Source organism: Panthera tigris, chromosome F3 (genome assembly GCF_018350195.1).
Source record: "Panthera tigris isolate Pti1 chromosome F3, P.tigris_Pti1_mat1.1, whole genome shotgun sequence".
Classification (NCBI taxonomy): Eukaryota; Metazoa; Chordata; class Mammalia; order Carnivora; family Felidae; genus Panthera; species Panthera tigris.
The window spans coordinates 35,370,007-35,387,365 of NC_056678.1; the positions used below are offsets into that span (position 1 = coordinate 35,370,007).

At 42.1% G+C, this 17,359-nt stretch overlaps 1 protein-coding gene across 2 annotated transcripts in view; it reads right to left on the reverse strand.

Annotated features, from left to right (window-relative positions):
* Nucleotides 1-634: 634 nt before the first annotated feature.
* CD55 (CD55 molecule (Cromer blood group)) overlaps nucleotides 635-17,359 on the reverse strand; it is a 49,140-nt gene continuing 32,415 nt past the window's right edge. The window contains exon 9 of one of the 2 annotated variants that reach the window (XM_042976907.1): nucleotides 635-1,709. In XM_042976907.1, the coding sequence (XP_042832841.1) occupies nucleotides 1,666-1,709 (44 nt within the window). In that variant the 3' untranslated portion in view covers nucleotides 635-1,665. The other variant, XM_042976904.1, reaches the window with a different exon arrangement.

Here is a 17,359-nt window from a genome sequence, read left to right on the forward strand (position 1 = left end):
ATGTTTTTCTGTCCTGGCATAAATACTTGCTATATTTTAGGAGTTTTGAGTGAGGAAAAGGAAAATCTATGGTGTAAAGGCCTTGGTGTTTCTACTGAAAATAATATATTAATCAGCAATACTTTAATAATTAATAGTCATGAAGGAGAAAAACAAATATGGAAGGCATTAGGTCTAAATTGGCTTTTATAGTAAAAAGACAACAGTTAAAATTATAATGTACATATAAATAATGCTAAGAATGCACTTTATTTTTACTTATATTTAATAAACACATAGCATATTGTGCCAGGCAGGCAGTACTCTAAGCACCCTACAAATATTGACGGGTTTCATTGTTATAAATACCCTATAAGGTTCCACTATAAGACTTAGAGATGAGGAAACAGGAAGGTTAAAAAAAAAAACTTGCAAAGAATCACACTGATGAAGATCTCAATATACTTTTTCAGTTTAAAAATTAATATAGGGGCACCTGGGTGGCTCAGTTGGTTGGGTGTCCGACTTCGGCTCAGTTCATGATCTCGCGGTCCATGAGTTCGAGCCCCACGTCTGGCTCTGTGCTGACGGCTCAGAGCCTGGAGCCTGCTTAGGATCCAGTGTCTCTCAAAAAGAAATAAACATTAAAAAATTAAAAATAATTGATATATAAAATGTCCCTTTAAAATACAACTAAAGTAAAGTTATCTAGTGTTGTAGAAACAAACACAAAATAGAGAGCGAATAGTAGATTTAGCTATCCTAGTAGCTGGAGTTGCCATAACAAAATACCGTAGACTCACACAGCAGAAATTAATTTTCTCACTGTTCTGGAAGCTGGAAGCCTAAAATCAAAGCGCTAGCATGGTTGGGCTCTCTTCCTGGCTTGCAGTTGGCCACTCTCACTGTGTCTTCATTTGGTGGAGGTCAGTGAGGGAGACAGAGCAAGAGAGTGCTTGCGTTCTGCTGTCTCTCCTTATAAGGGCCATCAGTCCCATCATGAGGGCCCTCTCCTGTGACCTCTTTAACCCTAATTACCTCCCAAAGGCCCAATCTCCAAACACCACCACACTGGAGAGTTGGGGATTGAGCATATGACATTTGGAGGGGACGCAATCCAGTCCATAGCAGGTATTTTGCAAGCGGTAATTTGACACTCCCACAGTGACGTGACCACTGGGCCTCTACCGGGTTCTGCAGCTCCTCCTGAATCAGTAAAGGCCCGATTATTGTGGGTAAAGTTTGTATGTAACTATACAGCTCATGTATTTCTTTTTATAATACTGCATTGAAGAAATTGGGCTTGTATAATTTTTGGATTAGATCTACCAGAGACTATTTACACCCTTCTAGTTTAGGGCTCTGGACTACCAACCGTCACCAGCCCTGGGGCTGGCGAATATGCTTGTGGGCCCCTGGGACAGCTCTCACCCCTTTGTTTCAACTGTGGGCCACCTCTGGCACCTTTGGAATATGGCACCTGAGGATGGTCAGAGTGGTAGTAGATGACCTTTATCTTCTGTGCCACTGTCTGTGGCACCCAGGACCATCACCCACACCCTCTGTTGGCCGGTGCGAAGGCAGATCTCCAGGGATGACCACTTCTGTCTCCCCCTCAGAATTTTCCAGACTGTTGCTCCATAAGATCAATGACCCTTTCTTTCAATGTCCTCTCTTACGTTCAACTCATGTGGAGATGCCATGCTGTCTTTGGCCAGTGTCAGGGCATGCTGGGAAGAGATGGGAGAACTTTGCATTAGTGGGCTGCTTTTTCACTCCATCCACAGGCGTCTTGTTGGTCCTCCCCACAGGTGGCAAGGTCTGGAAGGCAGAGATGCAGTCCACGTTGAAAGAGACCCCATTCCACAAATGCAGTGATTATTAGTTGCACCACAGGCTAAGACATACCACACACCATCAACTCCAAAAAGTAAATGCAGAACAACTGGAAAATGAAGTCTTGTTTGCATTTTCACTGCCTGGAAAATGGATAATTCTTGCATTTGTGGTTATCATCCATGAAGCACAGGAACAACCGTTGAACATCCTTGGAAGCCAGTGTTCACAGGTAGCCCGATGAATGATCAACGTAACAAATAACGATATGATTAAAAATGAGGAAATAGTATTAGGGAACCACAGGAATCAGATAACCAATATCAATATAAACGGGTTCTAAAGAACTGGGCATTGTGAATAGTAACAATGGTGCCATCGTTTTCCTACCACTAGGAGATATAAAATTACCCAGAAATAGCACACTGGGCACATTTAGCAATAAAAAAAAAAAATGTGGGGGATCTAAGATCCAAACCAATAGAGATTGTACCTAGACACTATGAATAACTTCCATGTGCATTGATTAGGCAACAAACACATAAATACATACTTTTTCTCTACCCAGTATTCTAAATTTCCATCAATAAATGACTCTACCTTACACAGGGACCATGGATTTTGTAATGCAGTTTTAAGCCAGATTGTTGTTATAAACAGGGGATTCTCAAAAAAAAAAAAAATTGCTTGGGGTCTTGCACACCCTCGGTGCAGTCCTGTTTATAGGAAGGCAAATGCTGCATCTGCCCATGGCCCTGAAGCTTGGTGGGGTAGAGAAGGGGGATCACCAGCATCATGATCCATAGAGGCTCCTTTCATTGGTCAGCCTCATTTGGGCTCCATTTCCCAGTCCCTATCTCCGTGCCTGCCAGCTCCGGTGTGGGAATCTTTCTAGTTTTCTGCAGGAAAAAATGGCTCCATGTCTTTATGCTGCCTCTGTGCACAGCTGAGGCTACAACACCCCCCCTCCCCCGCACTGCATCAGTCCTATTAGGCTCCCATAGGCATTCTACCTTCCAAACAACTTAAAAACTGAAGTAGGCAGCTGTTGGCACCTCATCCCAGTGACACAGCAGATTATACAGCAGATATGCGCCCAGCAATCTCTAAACCGTGGGTGGAAATAATAGCGCTCTCTAGAGAAGTATGTTCCTCAAAGTCAGAGTTGACCCGGTCCTGCTATTCTCCTGCGTTGCGGGGCTCAGAACAGCTGCCTCGGATAGTGCCTCGGCGAGGAAACTGAGCTTCATCTGACCTCACTAAAGAATGTTGAAGCGTATGAGGAAACAGACGAACTAGTTCTGCCGTTAAGGGCAAAAGTAGGAGACTTTGATCAAGTATGAAGATCAGAACATCAGAGCAAGCCTGATAAAGAATTAGGAAAGACTGGAGTGTCCGAATACGTGCCCTGTAACCAGTGACACAAAATAAATCCCTGCGGGCTGTTTGCTACAACTAGGAGGTTGTGTAGCCACAGTAGTTTTAATTTTATGTAAAGTGGAGTCAAAAATCCTCTCCAGCTCTGTGGGCATTTGTTGGCTACCTGCATGTGTTCCTACCCGTATTATATTTGCTTTACTCAAAAATAAAACCAGCTCATTCTATGTTTATTAACTAGCATGTTCCTGTGGTCTTGATTTCTCTCCCAGTACTTTCAACTGTCTTAACATCCGGGCATGAATAGAAAACATTAGTCATCCTATGATGAACTGAAGGTATCTGGGAGCCCCTATTTAGGGCATGATGAAAAAATTCATTACATTAAAATACCACATTGTTATGGTAAGAATAATAAAAATACAAGAATTAGGAAAGACCTTGTATATTGAGTATATGTGAAGTTACCAAATTGAATATTTTCAAATTTTTAAATTAGAAACGTCAGCTTTCTCACTCTTGTAGCTTTTGTCTAAATTAAAAAAAATTTTAGGGTTTATTTATTTTGAGAGAGAGAGAGAGAGAGAGACAGAGACAGAGCTCAAGCAGGGGAGGGGTTAGAAAGAGAGGGAGACACAGAATCCGAAGCAGGCTCCAGGCTCTGAGCTGTCAGCACAGAGCCCAACACAGGGCTCGAACCCATGAACCATCAGATTATGATCCGAACCAAAGTCGAATGCTTAAGGCACAGAGCCACCCAATGGTGGCTATACAAGGCTATACAAGGGCTATACAAGGGTGGCTATACAAGTTATACAAGGGTATCCTTGTATAACTTTTTATATAGAATTTTGTTCTTGAAATGTACCACATAATTCTTGATCATGATTCTCTAATGACCCTTTGAAAATCTTGATGGTCATTATCAATGAGAAAATTTTCTTGTACAATTTGAAATGCTTTTAATTATTAAAAATTTTATTTTTCTCATTTTTCTTATTTTATTTTTCTTGAAGTTTATTTGTTTATTTTGAGAGAAAGAAAGAGGGCACATGAGCGGGGGAGAGGCAGAGAGAGAGGGAGAGAGAGAATCCCAAGCAGGCTCCATGCTTTCAGTGCAGAGCCCAATGTGGGGCTCGATCTCACAAATTGTGAGATCGTGAGCTGAGCTGAAATCAAGAGTTGGATGCTTAATCAACTGAGTCACCCAGGTTTCCCAACTATGAACAGTTTAAAACACTTTAAATTACAGCTGACCTTGAACAAGGCAGGGGTAAGGGGCTGACTCCCTACACAGTAGAAAATCTGCATGTAACTTTTGACTGCCCCAAAACATAACTACTAACAACCTACTGGTGACCAGAAGCCTTACCAAAAACATAGCCAATTAACACATATTTTGAATACTATATGTATTGTATATTGTATTTTTGTAATAAGTAAGCTAGAGAAAAGAAAATTTAAGAAAAGCCTAAGGAAGAGAAAATACATTTGCAGTAGTGTCCTGTAAAAAATCACATATAAGTGGACTTTTGCACTTCAAGCCCATATTGTTCAAGGGTCTACCGTATATATTTTTCTTTGACTTAATATTTTAAATTTACTTATATTGTATTATTCTGACGTGTCCTTTTTTTTCTTTCAACGTTTCAGTTTTCATAGGAATATATGACAAGAACATACACTGTGCTTAGGAATTCTATTTTTCAATAGTGGTGGCCTAAAATTGGGGCTAATTACCCTCTGAGGAGAAACTAATGTAACTGGATTTAAAGCATTAGAAATTATCTTACACCCATTGATAAGTCAACAAAATAGAGTGGGGATTACCAGAGAAAACTCTGGGAGAAAACCTGAACCCAGAAAAGAAAGGGAGAATATTGGCAACAACATTAAATCTGCCCTAGGATTGTTTACTGATAGCAGGAAACTTATGTTTATCTTTTTAATTTCATGGGGCAAGAGGAACAGAAGTCATTTTCCAAGGCCCATCCAAGGTGGAAAGTTTTACCAGATGTGGTCCCAGCTTTGCCCTGGACTTGGAAAGGACTCTACCCTCAGGCTTAGAATGAACCAAAAGTCAACTTGCTGTTTCTGAACCCAACCCTGGAGGATTGCAGGGAAAGTTGCCATAGTGTTGAATGAAGCAGAAAAAATTAAAAATGAATAGAAATATACACACTTAACCCTGGGAATTTGTGACCATTGCTCAGTCATTGCAAGGATTCACCGCCCAAGTTCTCGAGACCTGAGTGGGTCAGGAAACCCCACGCCCTAAACGTGCTTTAAGGTAGTGCCCAAATGATAGTGTGAAATAAATTTGGTAGACGGAAAACCAAGTATCTCTGGAGAGAGTACCTTCACCCTATGCCTTAGAGAATCCCAACAAGTAATTTTGCAAAGACTAATGAGTAGCGCAAAGGCAACTGGGCACTTAAGGAAATAAGCCCCCATGAAGAAGACCTGCAGAAACAAGGGAAAGAATGACATGGTGAATAGGAGTCAGAGAAAGAGATCAGGCTTAAGAATTCCATTTAAAGAGTCACCTGGGTGGCTCAGTCAGTTGGGCATCTGACTCTTGCTATTGGCTCAGGTCGTGATCTCACAGTCGTGAGGTCAGGCTGCACATTGGGCTCCGCACTGAGGGTGGAGCCTGCTTGAGATTGTCTCTGTCTCTGTCTCTCTCTCTTCCTCTCTCTCTCAAAAGAAATAAATAAACATAAAGAAAAAGAATTCAATTTAGTAAATTATTTGGCAGAGGCATCTGTCCCACAGTATGCACAGGAAGCAAATAGATCCGAAGCCTTCTGAGTTTTTGAGGTAATTGTGTAGTTAAGAAAATTAAGATCTTGGACTTAGGGACTAGAGGAAGATGGCGGCGTAGGAGGACGCTGGGCTCACCGCGTCTTGCATATCACTTAGATTCCACATACACCTGCCTAAATAACCCAGAAAACCGCCAGAAGACTAGCAGAACGGAGTCTCCAGAGCCAAGCGCAGACGAGAGGCCCACGGAAGAGGGTAGGAAGGACGGCGAGGCGGTGCACGCTCCACGGACTCGCGGGAGGGAGCCGGGGCAGAGGGGCGGCCCGCCGGCCAAGCAGCCCCCGAGTCTGGCTGGCAAAAGCGGAGGGGCCGGACGGAGAGTGTTCCGACAGCAAGCAGGACTTGACATCTGGAAGGTTATAAGCTAACAGCTCTGCTCGGAGAACGGGAGGGCTGGAGGACAACGGGAGGGAGAGTTGGTGAGCCCCAGACGACAGAGCACAGCTTGGCGGGGAACAAAGGCACTTGCCAGCGCCATCTCCCTTGCCCATCCCCCAGCCAAGATCCCAAAGGGAACCAGTTCCTGCCAGGGAACTTGCTGGCACCGCGCAAACGCCCAACGCTGTGCTTCTGCGGATCCATCCCTCCGGTGGGTCTGACTCCCTCCTGGTGCCGAAGGGCCCCTCCCGAAGCGGAACTCCGAAGGAAAAGCGAGCTGAGCCTGACCATCCCACCCCCGTGCACCTTGCCGGTCCACCCCAGCTAATTCGCCAGATCCCCAGCACCACAAGCCTGGCAGTGTGCAAGTAGCCCAGACGGGCCACGCCACCCCACAGTGAATCCCGCCCCTAGGAGAGGGGAAGAGAAGGCACACACCAGTCTGACTGTGGCCCCAGCGGTGGGCTGGGGGCAGACATCAGGTCTGACTGCGGCCCTGCCCACCAACGCGAGTTATTCAAGACAGCACGGGGGAAGTGCCCTGGAGGTCCGCACCACTCCAGGAACTATCCAAAATGACCAAACAGAAGAATTCCCCTCAAAAGAATCTCCAGGAAATAACAACAGCTAATGAACTGATCAAAAAGGATTTAAACAATATAACAGAAAGTGAATTTAGAATAATAGTCATAAAATTAATTGCTGGGCTTGAAAACAGTAGAGAGGACAGCAGAGAATCTATTGCTACAGAGATCAAGGGACTAAGGAATAGTCAGGAGGAGCTAAAAAATGCAATAAATGAGCTGCAAAATAAAATGGAAATGACCACGGCTCGGATTGAAGAGGCAGAGGAGAGAATAGGTGAACTAGAAGATAAAATTATGGAAAAAGAAGAAGCTGAGAAAAAGAGAGATAAAAAAAAATCCAGGAGTATGAGGGGAAAATTAGAGAACTAAGTGATGCACTAAAGGGAAATAATATACGCATAATTGGTATTCCAGAGGAGGAAGAGAGAGGGAAAGGTGCTGAAGGTGTACTTGAAGAAATCATAGCTGAGAACTTCCCGGATCTAAGGAAGGAAAAAGGCATTGAAATCCAAGAGGCACAGAGAACTCCCTTCAGACATAACTTGAATCGATCTTCTGCACGACATATCATAGTGAAACTGGCAAAATACAAGGATAAAGAGAAAATTCTGAAAGCAGCGAGGGATAAGTGTGCTCTAACATATAAAGGGAGACCTATAAGACTCGTGACCGATCTCTCCTCTGAAATTTGGCAGGACAGAAAGGAATGGCAGGAGATCTTCAATGTGATGAACAGGAAAATATGCAGCCGAGAATCCTTTATCCAGCAAGTCTGTCATTTAGAATAGAAGGAGAGATAAAGGTCTTCCCAAACAAACAAAAACTGAAGGAATTCGTCACCACTAAACCAGCCCTACAAGAGATCCTAGGGGGGATCCTGTGAGACAAAGTACCAGAAACATCGCTACAAGCATAAAACATACAGACATCACAATGACTCTAAACCTGTATCTTTCTATAACACTGAATGTAAAAACTAGAACAAGCAATCCTAAAATTCATATGGAACCACAAAAGGCCCCGAATAGCCAAAGTAATTTTGAAGAAGAAGACCAAAGCAGGAGGCATCACAATCCCAGACTTTAGCCTCTACTACAAAGCTGTCATCATCAAGACAGCATGGTATTGGCACAAAAACAGACACATAGACCAATGGAATAGAATAGAAACCCCAGAACTAGACCCACAAACATATGGCCAACTAATCTTTGACAAAGCAGGAAAGAATATCCAATGGAAAAAAGACAGTCTCTTTAACAAATGGTGCTGGGAGAACTGGACAGCAACATGCAGAAGGTTGAAACTAGACCACTTTCTCACACCATTCACAAAAATAAACTCAAAATGGATAAAGGACCTGAAGGTGAGACAGGAAACCATCAAAACCCGAGAGGAGAAAGCAGGAAAAGACCTCTCTGACCTCAGCCACAGCAATTTCTTACTTGACACATCCCCAAAGGCAAGGGAATTAAAAGCAAAAATGAACTATTGGGACCTTATGAAGATAAAAAGCTTCTGCACAGCAAAGGAAACAATCAACAACACTAAAAGGCAACCAACGGAATGGGAAAAGATACTTGCAAATGACATATCAGACAAAGGGCTAGTATCCAAAATCTATAAAGAGCTCACCAAACTCCACACCCGAAAAACAAATAACCCAGTGAAGAAATGGGCAGAAAACATGAATAGACACTTCTCTAAAGAAGACATCCGGATGGCAAACAGGCACATGAAAAGATGCTCAACGTCCCTCCTCATCAGGGAAATACAAATCAAAACCACACTTAGATATAACCTCACGCCAGTCAGAGTGGCCAAAGTGAACAAATCAGGAGACTATAGATGCTGGAGAGGATGTGGAGAAACGGGAAGCCTCTTGCACTGTTGGTGGGAATGCAAATTGGTGCAGCCGCTCTGGAAAACAGTGTGGAGGTTCCTCAAAAAATGAAAAATAGATCTACCCTGTGACCCAGCAATAGCACTGCTAGGAATTTACCCAAGGGATACAGGAGTACTGATGCATAGGGGCACTTGTACCCCAATGTTAATAGCAGCACTCTCAACAATAGCCAAATTATGGAAAGAGCCTAAGTGTCCATCAACTGATGAATGGATAAAGAAATTGTGGTTTATATACACAATGGGATACTATGTGGCAATGAGAAAGAATGAAATAATGGCCTTTTGTAGCAATGGGGATGGAACTGGAGAGTGTGATGCTAAGTGAAATTACCCATACAGAGAAAGACAGATACCATATGTTTTCACTCTTATGTGGATCCCGAGAAACTTAACAGAAACCCATGGGGGAAGGGAAGGAAAAAAAAAAGGGGGTTAGAGTGGGAGAGAGCCAAAGCATAAGAGACTCTTAAAAACTGAGAACAAACTGAGGGTTGATGGGGGGTGGGAGGGATGGGAGGGTGGGTGATGGATATTCAGGAGGGCACCTTCTGGGATGTGCACTGGGTGTTGTATGGAAACCAATTTGACAATAAGTTTCATATATTGAATAAATAAATAAAATGCTGTCATTATATACTTAAAAAAATAAATAAACCATTTTGAGTTTATTTAAAAAAAAAAAAGATCTTGGACTTAGAAAAACTTTGGCTGTTCAAGCCTTTGGGTGCCCCAGATTTCATGGGCAGTAAGTGGGCTGCAAAAGCTGTACGTGTCAAAGAGAACAGAGCCCCCGACCTCCATTCACGGTCATTCTGAAATGACCAGGGAGATAAACGAATAAAAAGCAACCTCCCTGGGGCAGATCCACAATACTAGTGACCAATGGTGTTGGCTGTAATGAGACTTACAATATAGGAATCAGGGGGAAAGCAGAGCATACGGAATTCCTAAATCCTTACTGATATTCTGTAGATAGACATGTTTGGGCTGGCAGGGCTCCAAGTGCTGTGGAAGATAATTTAACAATGAATCTCGTTCCAGTGCCAGTTAAGATATTTATAAATTGGTCAGATAGAGAGTATAGAACACTGCTGTGAGGAAGGGTTCCACAAATCTTTTTGACGTATCTGTTCTTAATTGTTCCCACTTGGGGTGAATCAGGCTTCTTTGTCTCTATGCCATCTTCTGCCAAATATTATATGACTGCTTTTACATGGTAGACCCAACTAGACTCCTAGCTTCCATGGACTGGGAGAAATATAGATTTTACTTTTCTGATTTTTTTAAAAAAACAACTGTGAAAACAGGGTTAAGAGAGGAAATTTACATTTCTACACAAATTTTAGGATAAGTTTCTTTTTTTTTTTCTTTTTTTTTTTTTTTTTTAGAGAGAGAGGGTGTGCAAGCAGGGGAGGGGCATAGGGAGAGGGACAGAGAGAATCTTAAGCCAGCTCCTTGCCCAGCAGAGTCCAACATGAGGCTCAATCTCAGACTGTGAGATGATGACCTGAGTTGAAATCAAGAGTGGGACTCTTTTTTTTTTTTTTTAATTTTTTTTTTAACGTTTATTTATTTTTGAGACAGAGAGAGACAGAGCATGAACAGGGGAGGGGCAGAGAGAGAGGGAGACACAGAATCTGAAACAGGCTCCAGGCTCCGAGCTGTCAGCCCAGAGCCCGACGCGGGCCTCGAACTCACGGACCGCGAGATTGTGACCTGAGCCGAAGTCGGCTGCTTAACCGACTGAGCCACCCAGGGGCCACAAGAGTGGGACTCTTAACAGACTGAGTGCCACCCAGGCACTTCTAGGATCAGTTTCTTAAAATCCCTGCTGGGACTATAGATTGATGTGTGGAGAATTGATATCTTAACATTATTGGCTTTTTGAAGACATGAAACTTAGTTTTACAATTCCTTAATTTCTAATTCATAACATTTACTTAGGTCTATAATTTCTCTCAGTAAAGTTTTATAATTTTTGTAGAGTTCTTGACATGGTTTAAAGACTGTGTCTCTAAATATTTCACGTTTTTGGACGCTATTGGAAACAGTTGTTTTTAAATTTCATTTTCTAGGGGCGCCTGGGTGGCTCAGTCGGTTAAGCGTCCGACTTCAGCTCAGGTCACGATCTCGCGGTCCGTGAGTTTGAGCCCCGCATCGGGCTCTGGGCTGACGGCTCAGAGCCTGGAGCCTGCTTCCGATTCTGTGTCTCCCTCTCTCTCTGCCCCTCCCCCATTCATGCTCTGTCTCTCTCTGTCTCAAAAATAAATAAAACGTTAAAAAAAAAAAGTTTAAAATTTCATTTTCTAACTGTGTATTGTTAATATATCAAAGTAAAATTGTTGTTTGTGTATTAACATTGTGTCCTGTGACCTTACTAAATTCCCTTATTAGCTCTGGTAGATTCTTTTCTAGGTACATAATCATGCCATCTGCCAATAAAGACAACTTTACTTCTACCTTTCCAATTCATTGACTTTCATTTCTTTTTCTTCCCTATTGAACTGGCTAAAACCTCCAAATGACTGTTGAATAGAAGGGGTAGATATCCATGACTTGTCCTTAGGTAGAAAACATTGAGCCTGTCACTGTTGAGTATGATGAAATTTGTAGGTTTATGGAAGATGCCCTTAATTAGATTAAGAAATTTCCCTTCTCTTCTTAGTTTGCTGAGATTAAAAAAAAATCACATTTATTTATTTTTGATAGAGAGAGACAGAGCACAAGTGGAGGAGGGACAGAGAGACAAGGGGACACAGAATCCGAAGCAGGGTCCAGGCTCCAAGATGTCAGCACAGAGCCCAACGCGGGGCTCGAACTCACAAACCCTGAGATCATGACCTGAGCCGAAGTCAGACGCTTAACAGACTGAGCCACCCAGGCGCCCCAGTTTGCTGAGATTTTAACATGAATTTCTGTTGGACTTTATCAAATGCTCATTCTGCATCTACTGAAATGATAATGTGGTTTTCTTTCTTATTTTATGAGTATGTGAATTACATTGATTGATTTTTGGATGTTAAACCAACCTTTTACTCCTTGGAAAAAACTTATTTGATCATGATGTACCATAAATCTTTTATATACTGTGGGATTTGCTTTGCTAAAATTTTAAGGATGTTTGTGTCTATGTTTATGAGGGATATTGGTTTATAGTCCTCTTTTCTTGGGATGTCTTTAGCCTCATAAAGTAAGTTTGCAAGTATCTTTACCTTCCGAACAAGTTTGTGTAGGATTGGTATAATTTCTTCCTTAAATGTTAGACTTTACCAGTGAAGAAGCCATCTGAGCATGAAATATTCTCTTTGAAAAGATTTTTAATTAAAATTTCCATTTTTTATTTAAAATTTTTTTAATGTTTACTCATTTTTGAGAGAGAGAGAGAGAACGTGAGTGGGGAGGGGGCAGAGAGAGAGGGAACCGCAGAATCCAAAGCAGGCTCCAGGCTCCGAGCTGTCAGCACAGAGCCCGACGCAGGGCTCAAACCCACGAACCATGAGATCATGACCTGAGCTGAAGTCGATGCTTAACCGGCTGAGCCACCCAGGCGCCCCTAAAAATTCCATTTCTTCAATTAATAGAGGTCTATTCAAGTTTTCTATTCTTATTGGGTCAGACTTTGTAATTAATATCTTCAAGTTAATTTGCTCATTTCATCTAATTTGTTAAATTATTGGTATAAAGTTAAGTTTATTGGTATAAAGTTGATATTCTCTTATTGTTCTTTTATACATTCTTTTTAAAATGTTTCTTTTTAAATATTTTAGAGAGACAGAGCGAGCGGAGAAGGGGCAGAGAGAGAGGGTGACAGAGGATCTGAAGCAGACTCTGTGCGTAATTACAGCAGAGAGCCCCATGTGGGGGCTTGAACTCACAAACCATGAAATCATGACATGAGCAGAAGTCAGACGTCTAACTGACTGAGCCACTGAGGGGGCTCTTATTGCTTATTTTAATGACCAGGCTTTGTAGTGAGTGATGTATTCTATTGCATTGTTAATACTGGTGATTTTTGTCTTTTCTCTGTATTCTTTACCAGCCAAATGGAAGTTCGTCAATTGTTTTTTAAAGACCTAACTTCTGGTTTCATTGGTTTTCTCTTATTTTTCTGTTTTCCGTTTCAATGATTTTTTACATTTATCTTCATTTTTTTCTTTCTTCTATTTGATTTTCACGACCTCATTGCTTTGGAAAAGCACAGGCAGGCCATTTTGTAAAAATGTCCCTCAAATTACTTTTTTTCTGGTGCTCCCTCATAATTCGATCCAGATTATGCAATGTTTGGCAGAAATACCCCAGGAACCTCATGTCCATTACTGGGAATGTTAATTTTGACCAGTTGGCTGAATTAGTGTCTCTACTATAAAGTTACTTGTGAGGAAGTTATTGTAATGTGTCTTGTGAGGAAAATTTGGAGACTATATACTTCTCTTATTTCTCGTCAGGCTTTCCCTCACTCACCAATTGCAGAATCCATTGAGGATTCTTGCCTGAAAGTATCGTTACAACGAGGGCTGCCAAATGCTGATTTTCTAGTTAAATCGTTCCTTGTACATGTATTCATTGGAATTCTGCTGTAAAAAAAAAAAAGGAATTTTCTTTCCCATTTATTTATTTATACCAGCATGCACTCAAGTTTCCACTTTTTTCCTATGTATTATAATCCATTGCCATTATTTTTTTTCTTTTTTCTTTTTCTTTTTTTTTTTTAATTTTTTTTTAACGTTTAATTATTTTTGAGACAGAGAGAGACAGAGCATGAACGGGGGAGGGGCAGAGAGAGAGGGAGACACGGAATCGGAAGCAGGCTCCAGGCTCTGAGCCATCAGCCCAGAGCCCGACGCGGGGCTCGAACTCACGGGCCGCGAGATCGTGACCTGAGCCGAAGTCGGACGCTTAACTGACTGAGCCACCCAGGCGCCCCCATTATTTTTTTTTTTCTAATTGTCCCAGATTTGGTCAAAGGGAGCTTGTTCAAGCTGGTTTCTGAGTCCTTTTGACAGGTTGCCATCATTTTTGAGCATTTATTTTCTGAACCCATTAATTTCGGATACTACAAGACGTCTCAGGGTCATCTTCTACTTTCCCTGCCCCAACACTAGTATCGGCCTTTTTCTCCAAGGAACTGGGATTTATTTTATTGGACGATGATATTTAGAAATCTAGTTCTGGAGTCTCATTGCACCTAGGATTTCTGAGCAGACAGATCTAATGTATATTTAATGTACGACGTGTAGAAGACCCTCAGCAAACATGAGTGAGGGATGGGAAAGTAGACAGATTATGATAACAAGGAGTGGAAGAGGAATGTACATTGCGCTTGAACTTGCACACAAATCTCTGGTAGGGCAACAGCATCTCTTGTTGACCTCCCTCACTCCACATATTACCAGGCCTGGATGTGAACTTGGTGCTCTATGTTTTTCATTATTGATACTTGTAGGCCAATCTCCCTCCTCCCTCACCACAAAGCCCTTTCCTTCGAATCTCATGCCATCAGAGTACATCACCTGCTACCTTCTTTCCTGCCGTCATCTTTAGATGTCTGGGCCACTCCAAGCTCAATGGTTGCAGTCTCGATTCACGAGCACTCACACCAACTCGCCCACTAATTTTACTAAATTTCTCCAGTCTTTTCCTTCTCTTCCTCTCCCCAAATGTATAACACCTCCTCACATACTTCATACTTGCGATGACCTTGCTTTCTATGTCGATAAAAAAGTAGAAGGAAATTTGCAGAAGTTGCCACCGTGGCATCCCACACGCTTCTGCAGATGAACCTTTATATGCTACTTTCCTTCCTATTAACTATGGATGACCTGCTCTATCTACTTCTATCTAAGGCCAGGCTCTCCATTTGTGCACTAATAACAGCTAAAACTTCCTGAGCCCTTCCTATGTGATTGGCACTATTCTAAACCCTTTACGTTTATTAACTTACTTCTCGCAGCATCCTATGTATCACCACTTCACAGATGGAAAGGCACTTTATAGATAGATAAATAAGGTACACAGGCAAGGAATTTTCCTGAAGTCACACAGTTGTTAAATGGCGGGAGTTTGATTTGAGCGCAGGCAGGTTGTCTCCATAATTCATGCTCTTGACCACTAATTATACCACTTTTCCGGATGGAGTCAATTACCTCTCGCCTCCTCAAGAGCTAGAAATCTTCCCTTCTTTCTCCTGCATCATACCCATCAGCGTATACCATGATCTACTTCTCCCCATATTTTAAAATGGCATGTTTCTTAAGCTCGCAGTATGTTCCAATGAACATTTCTCTGCCCAAACTTTTCTGCAAAACGTCTCAAAAAAGTTGTCTGTATTCACCTGCATTGGCCATCTTTAATCTCTCTTGTCCGAGTCGCTTTTTGGCCTCTTAACCTAGGCTTTGACTCACAACCACGGTACTGAAAGAGCTTTGCTCAAGGCCACCGATGATGTCCATATCGTAAACCTTAATGCTGAATCTGTCTTCCTCTTGCTTTCATCACTTGGGTTCATTGACACATATTCTCTTATTGATGACTCCCACATATACATCTCAAGCCTAGACCCCCGCTTCAGAATTCCAGATTTGTATTTTTGACTACTTATACAACATCTCTACTTTGATGCCCAAAAGGCATCTCAAACTTACATATAGGAACACAAACTCCTGACCTTTCTGTTACAGAAGTCTTCCCCAAGGGAGTTAAGGTTTAGTAAGTGCAACCTCCCCGCTTTCTGTCGCTCAGGCTAAAACTCTTAGTGTCATCCTTAATTCCTTTCTTGCCTTTTTAACGGCACACCTAATCCTTTAACAAATCCTGCTAGTCTCAACTTCAAAATATAACATTATGCTTCCCATCATGTACCTCTGAGTCCTTACCTTTTCACCCCAGAAGCTGTCAGGATGCCTGGTTCAGAGACTTTGAGGTTGTTAGCAACATCTGTCTTATTATTCACAGGAATCTTCCCTCTTCCTGGTTCTGTTTCTACCTACCCCCCCCCACCCCCGCCCCACCAGCTTAGTTAGTCTATGATGAGAGTATAGAATTTCAGAGAACAGCAAGGAAGAGAGATGTCTTTTAGTGGTTCTGCTCCCAGAAGTCAGGATGTTCCCCTAGAGCAAGGAAGACCAAAATTTGCTACCCACTTGGAGTTGAGAAAGGGAAAACTATAGGGAAAAAAACTTAATATATTAGTAAATTGTCCTACCAGAGTAAAGAACAGATACACTTTTTAAAGAATATATGGGAAGGGCGCCTGGGTGGCTCAGTCAGGTAAGCATCCCACTTCAGCTCCGGTCATGATCTCGCAGTTCATGAGTTCGAGCCCCGAGTGGGGCTCTGTGCTGACAGCTCAGAGCCTGGAGCCCGTTTTGGAGTCTGTGTCTCCCTCTCTCTGTCCCTCCCCGGCTCATGCTCTCTCTCTCTCTCTTTCTGAAATAGATACACACTAAAAGAAAATTTAAGGAATATATTGAGATGGATGAAGTACAGGCAATGGGAAGCAAGGAAAAGAATACCACCACTTCTCAACACTGAGACAACAAGGAGCATGAAAATGAACCAGCCACCACTGGACTAGTTTGCAAAAGAAGCATTGACTTTAGGGAGGAAGACTTTTTTTTTTTTTTTAAGTTTTTTAATTTTATTTTGAGAGAGAGAGACAGAGGATGAGTGGGGGAGGGGGAGAGAGAGAGAGACACAGAATCTGAAACAGGCTCCAGGTTCTGAGCTGTCAGCACAGAGCCCGAGGTGGGGCTCGAACTCACAGACCACGTGATCATGACCTGAGCTGAAGTCAGCTGCTCAATCGACTGAGCCACCCAGGCGCCCCATGGAGGGAGCTATTTTTTAATTTAGGCAAGGGGGTGGAGGGGACGCTCAAGTTGGTTGAGTAGAAAAAAAGGCATTTCCACCTTGGGCATTCACCAACAAAAAGTAGGAGGGTGTGATAAGACAAAAAATATTTAAGTGTTCTAAGAAACGTGGTAGTGATAGTAGGTTAAATAAACTACACAAATTTCTGTGTTAAGCAAGTATAATTTCCTGCATGGATTATCAGCAACAGTGTCAAGGGTAAAGGCAATACCATCTCTGCAATCAAAGTATCATCTCAAAGGAGAGCTTACCTTGGGAAAAAGCATAAAATTATTCAAGTTCATGACAACAGGACACAAAGTAGTTATAAATCCTGTAAGAAAATGACATTAGCCCCAATACGCCTACTGTTTATTTTCTTCAAGGTAACTATTAAATATTTTTTCAGCTTTACCTGTATCTAAATAATAAGATATAAAGGTTAACTCAGTGTATGGTATTGCTGAAGTTCAATATTTCCCAATATCTAAAATGCCTGTTATAAACCTGTGTCCATTGATTCCACTTTAATCACACAGAATAATTATGCGGAACTTACCATTTTTACTTCTCCACCGAACACAAGTCTTCTCCGTGAGCCTTTCCTACTTTGGGCGCACTGT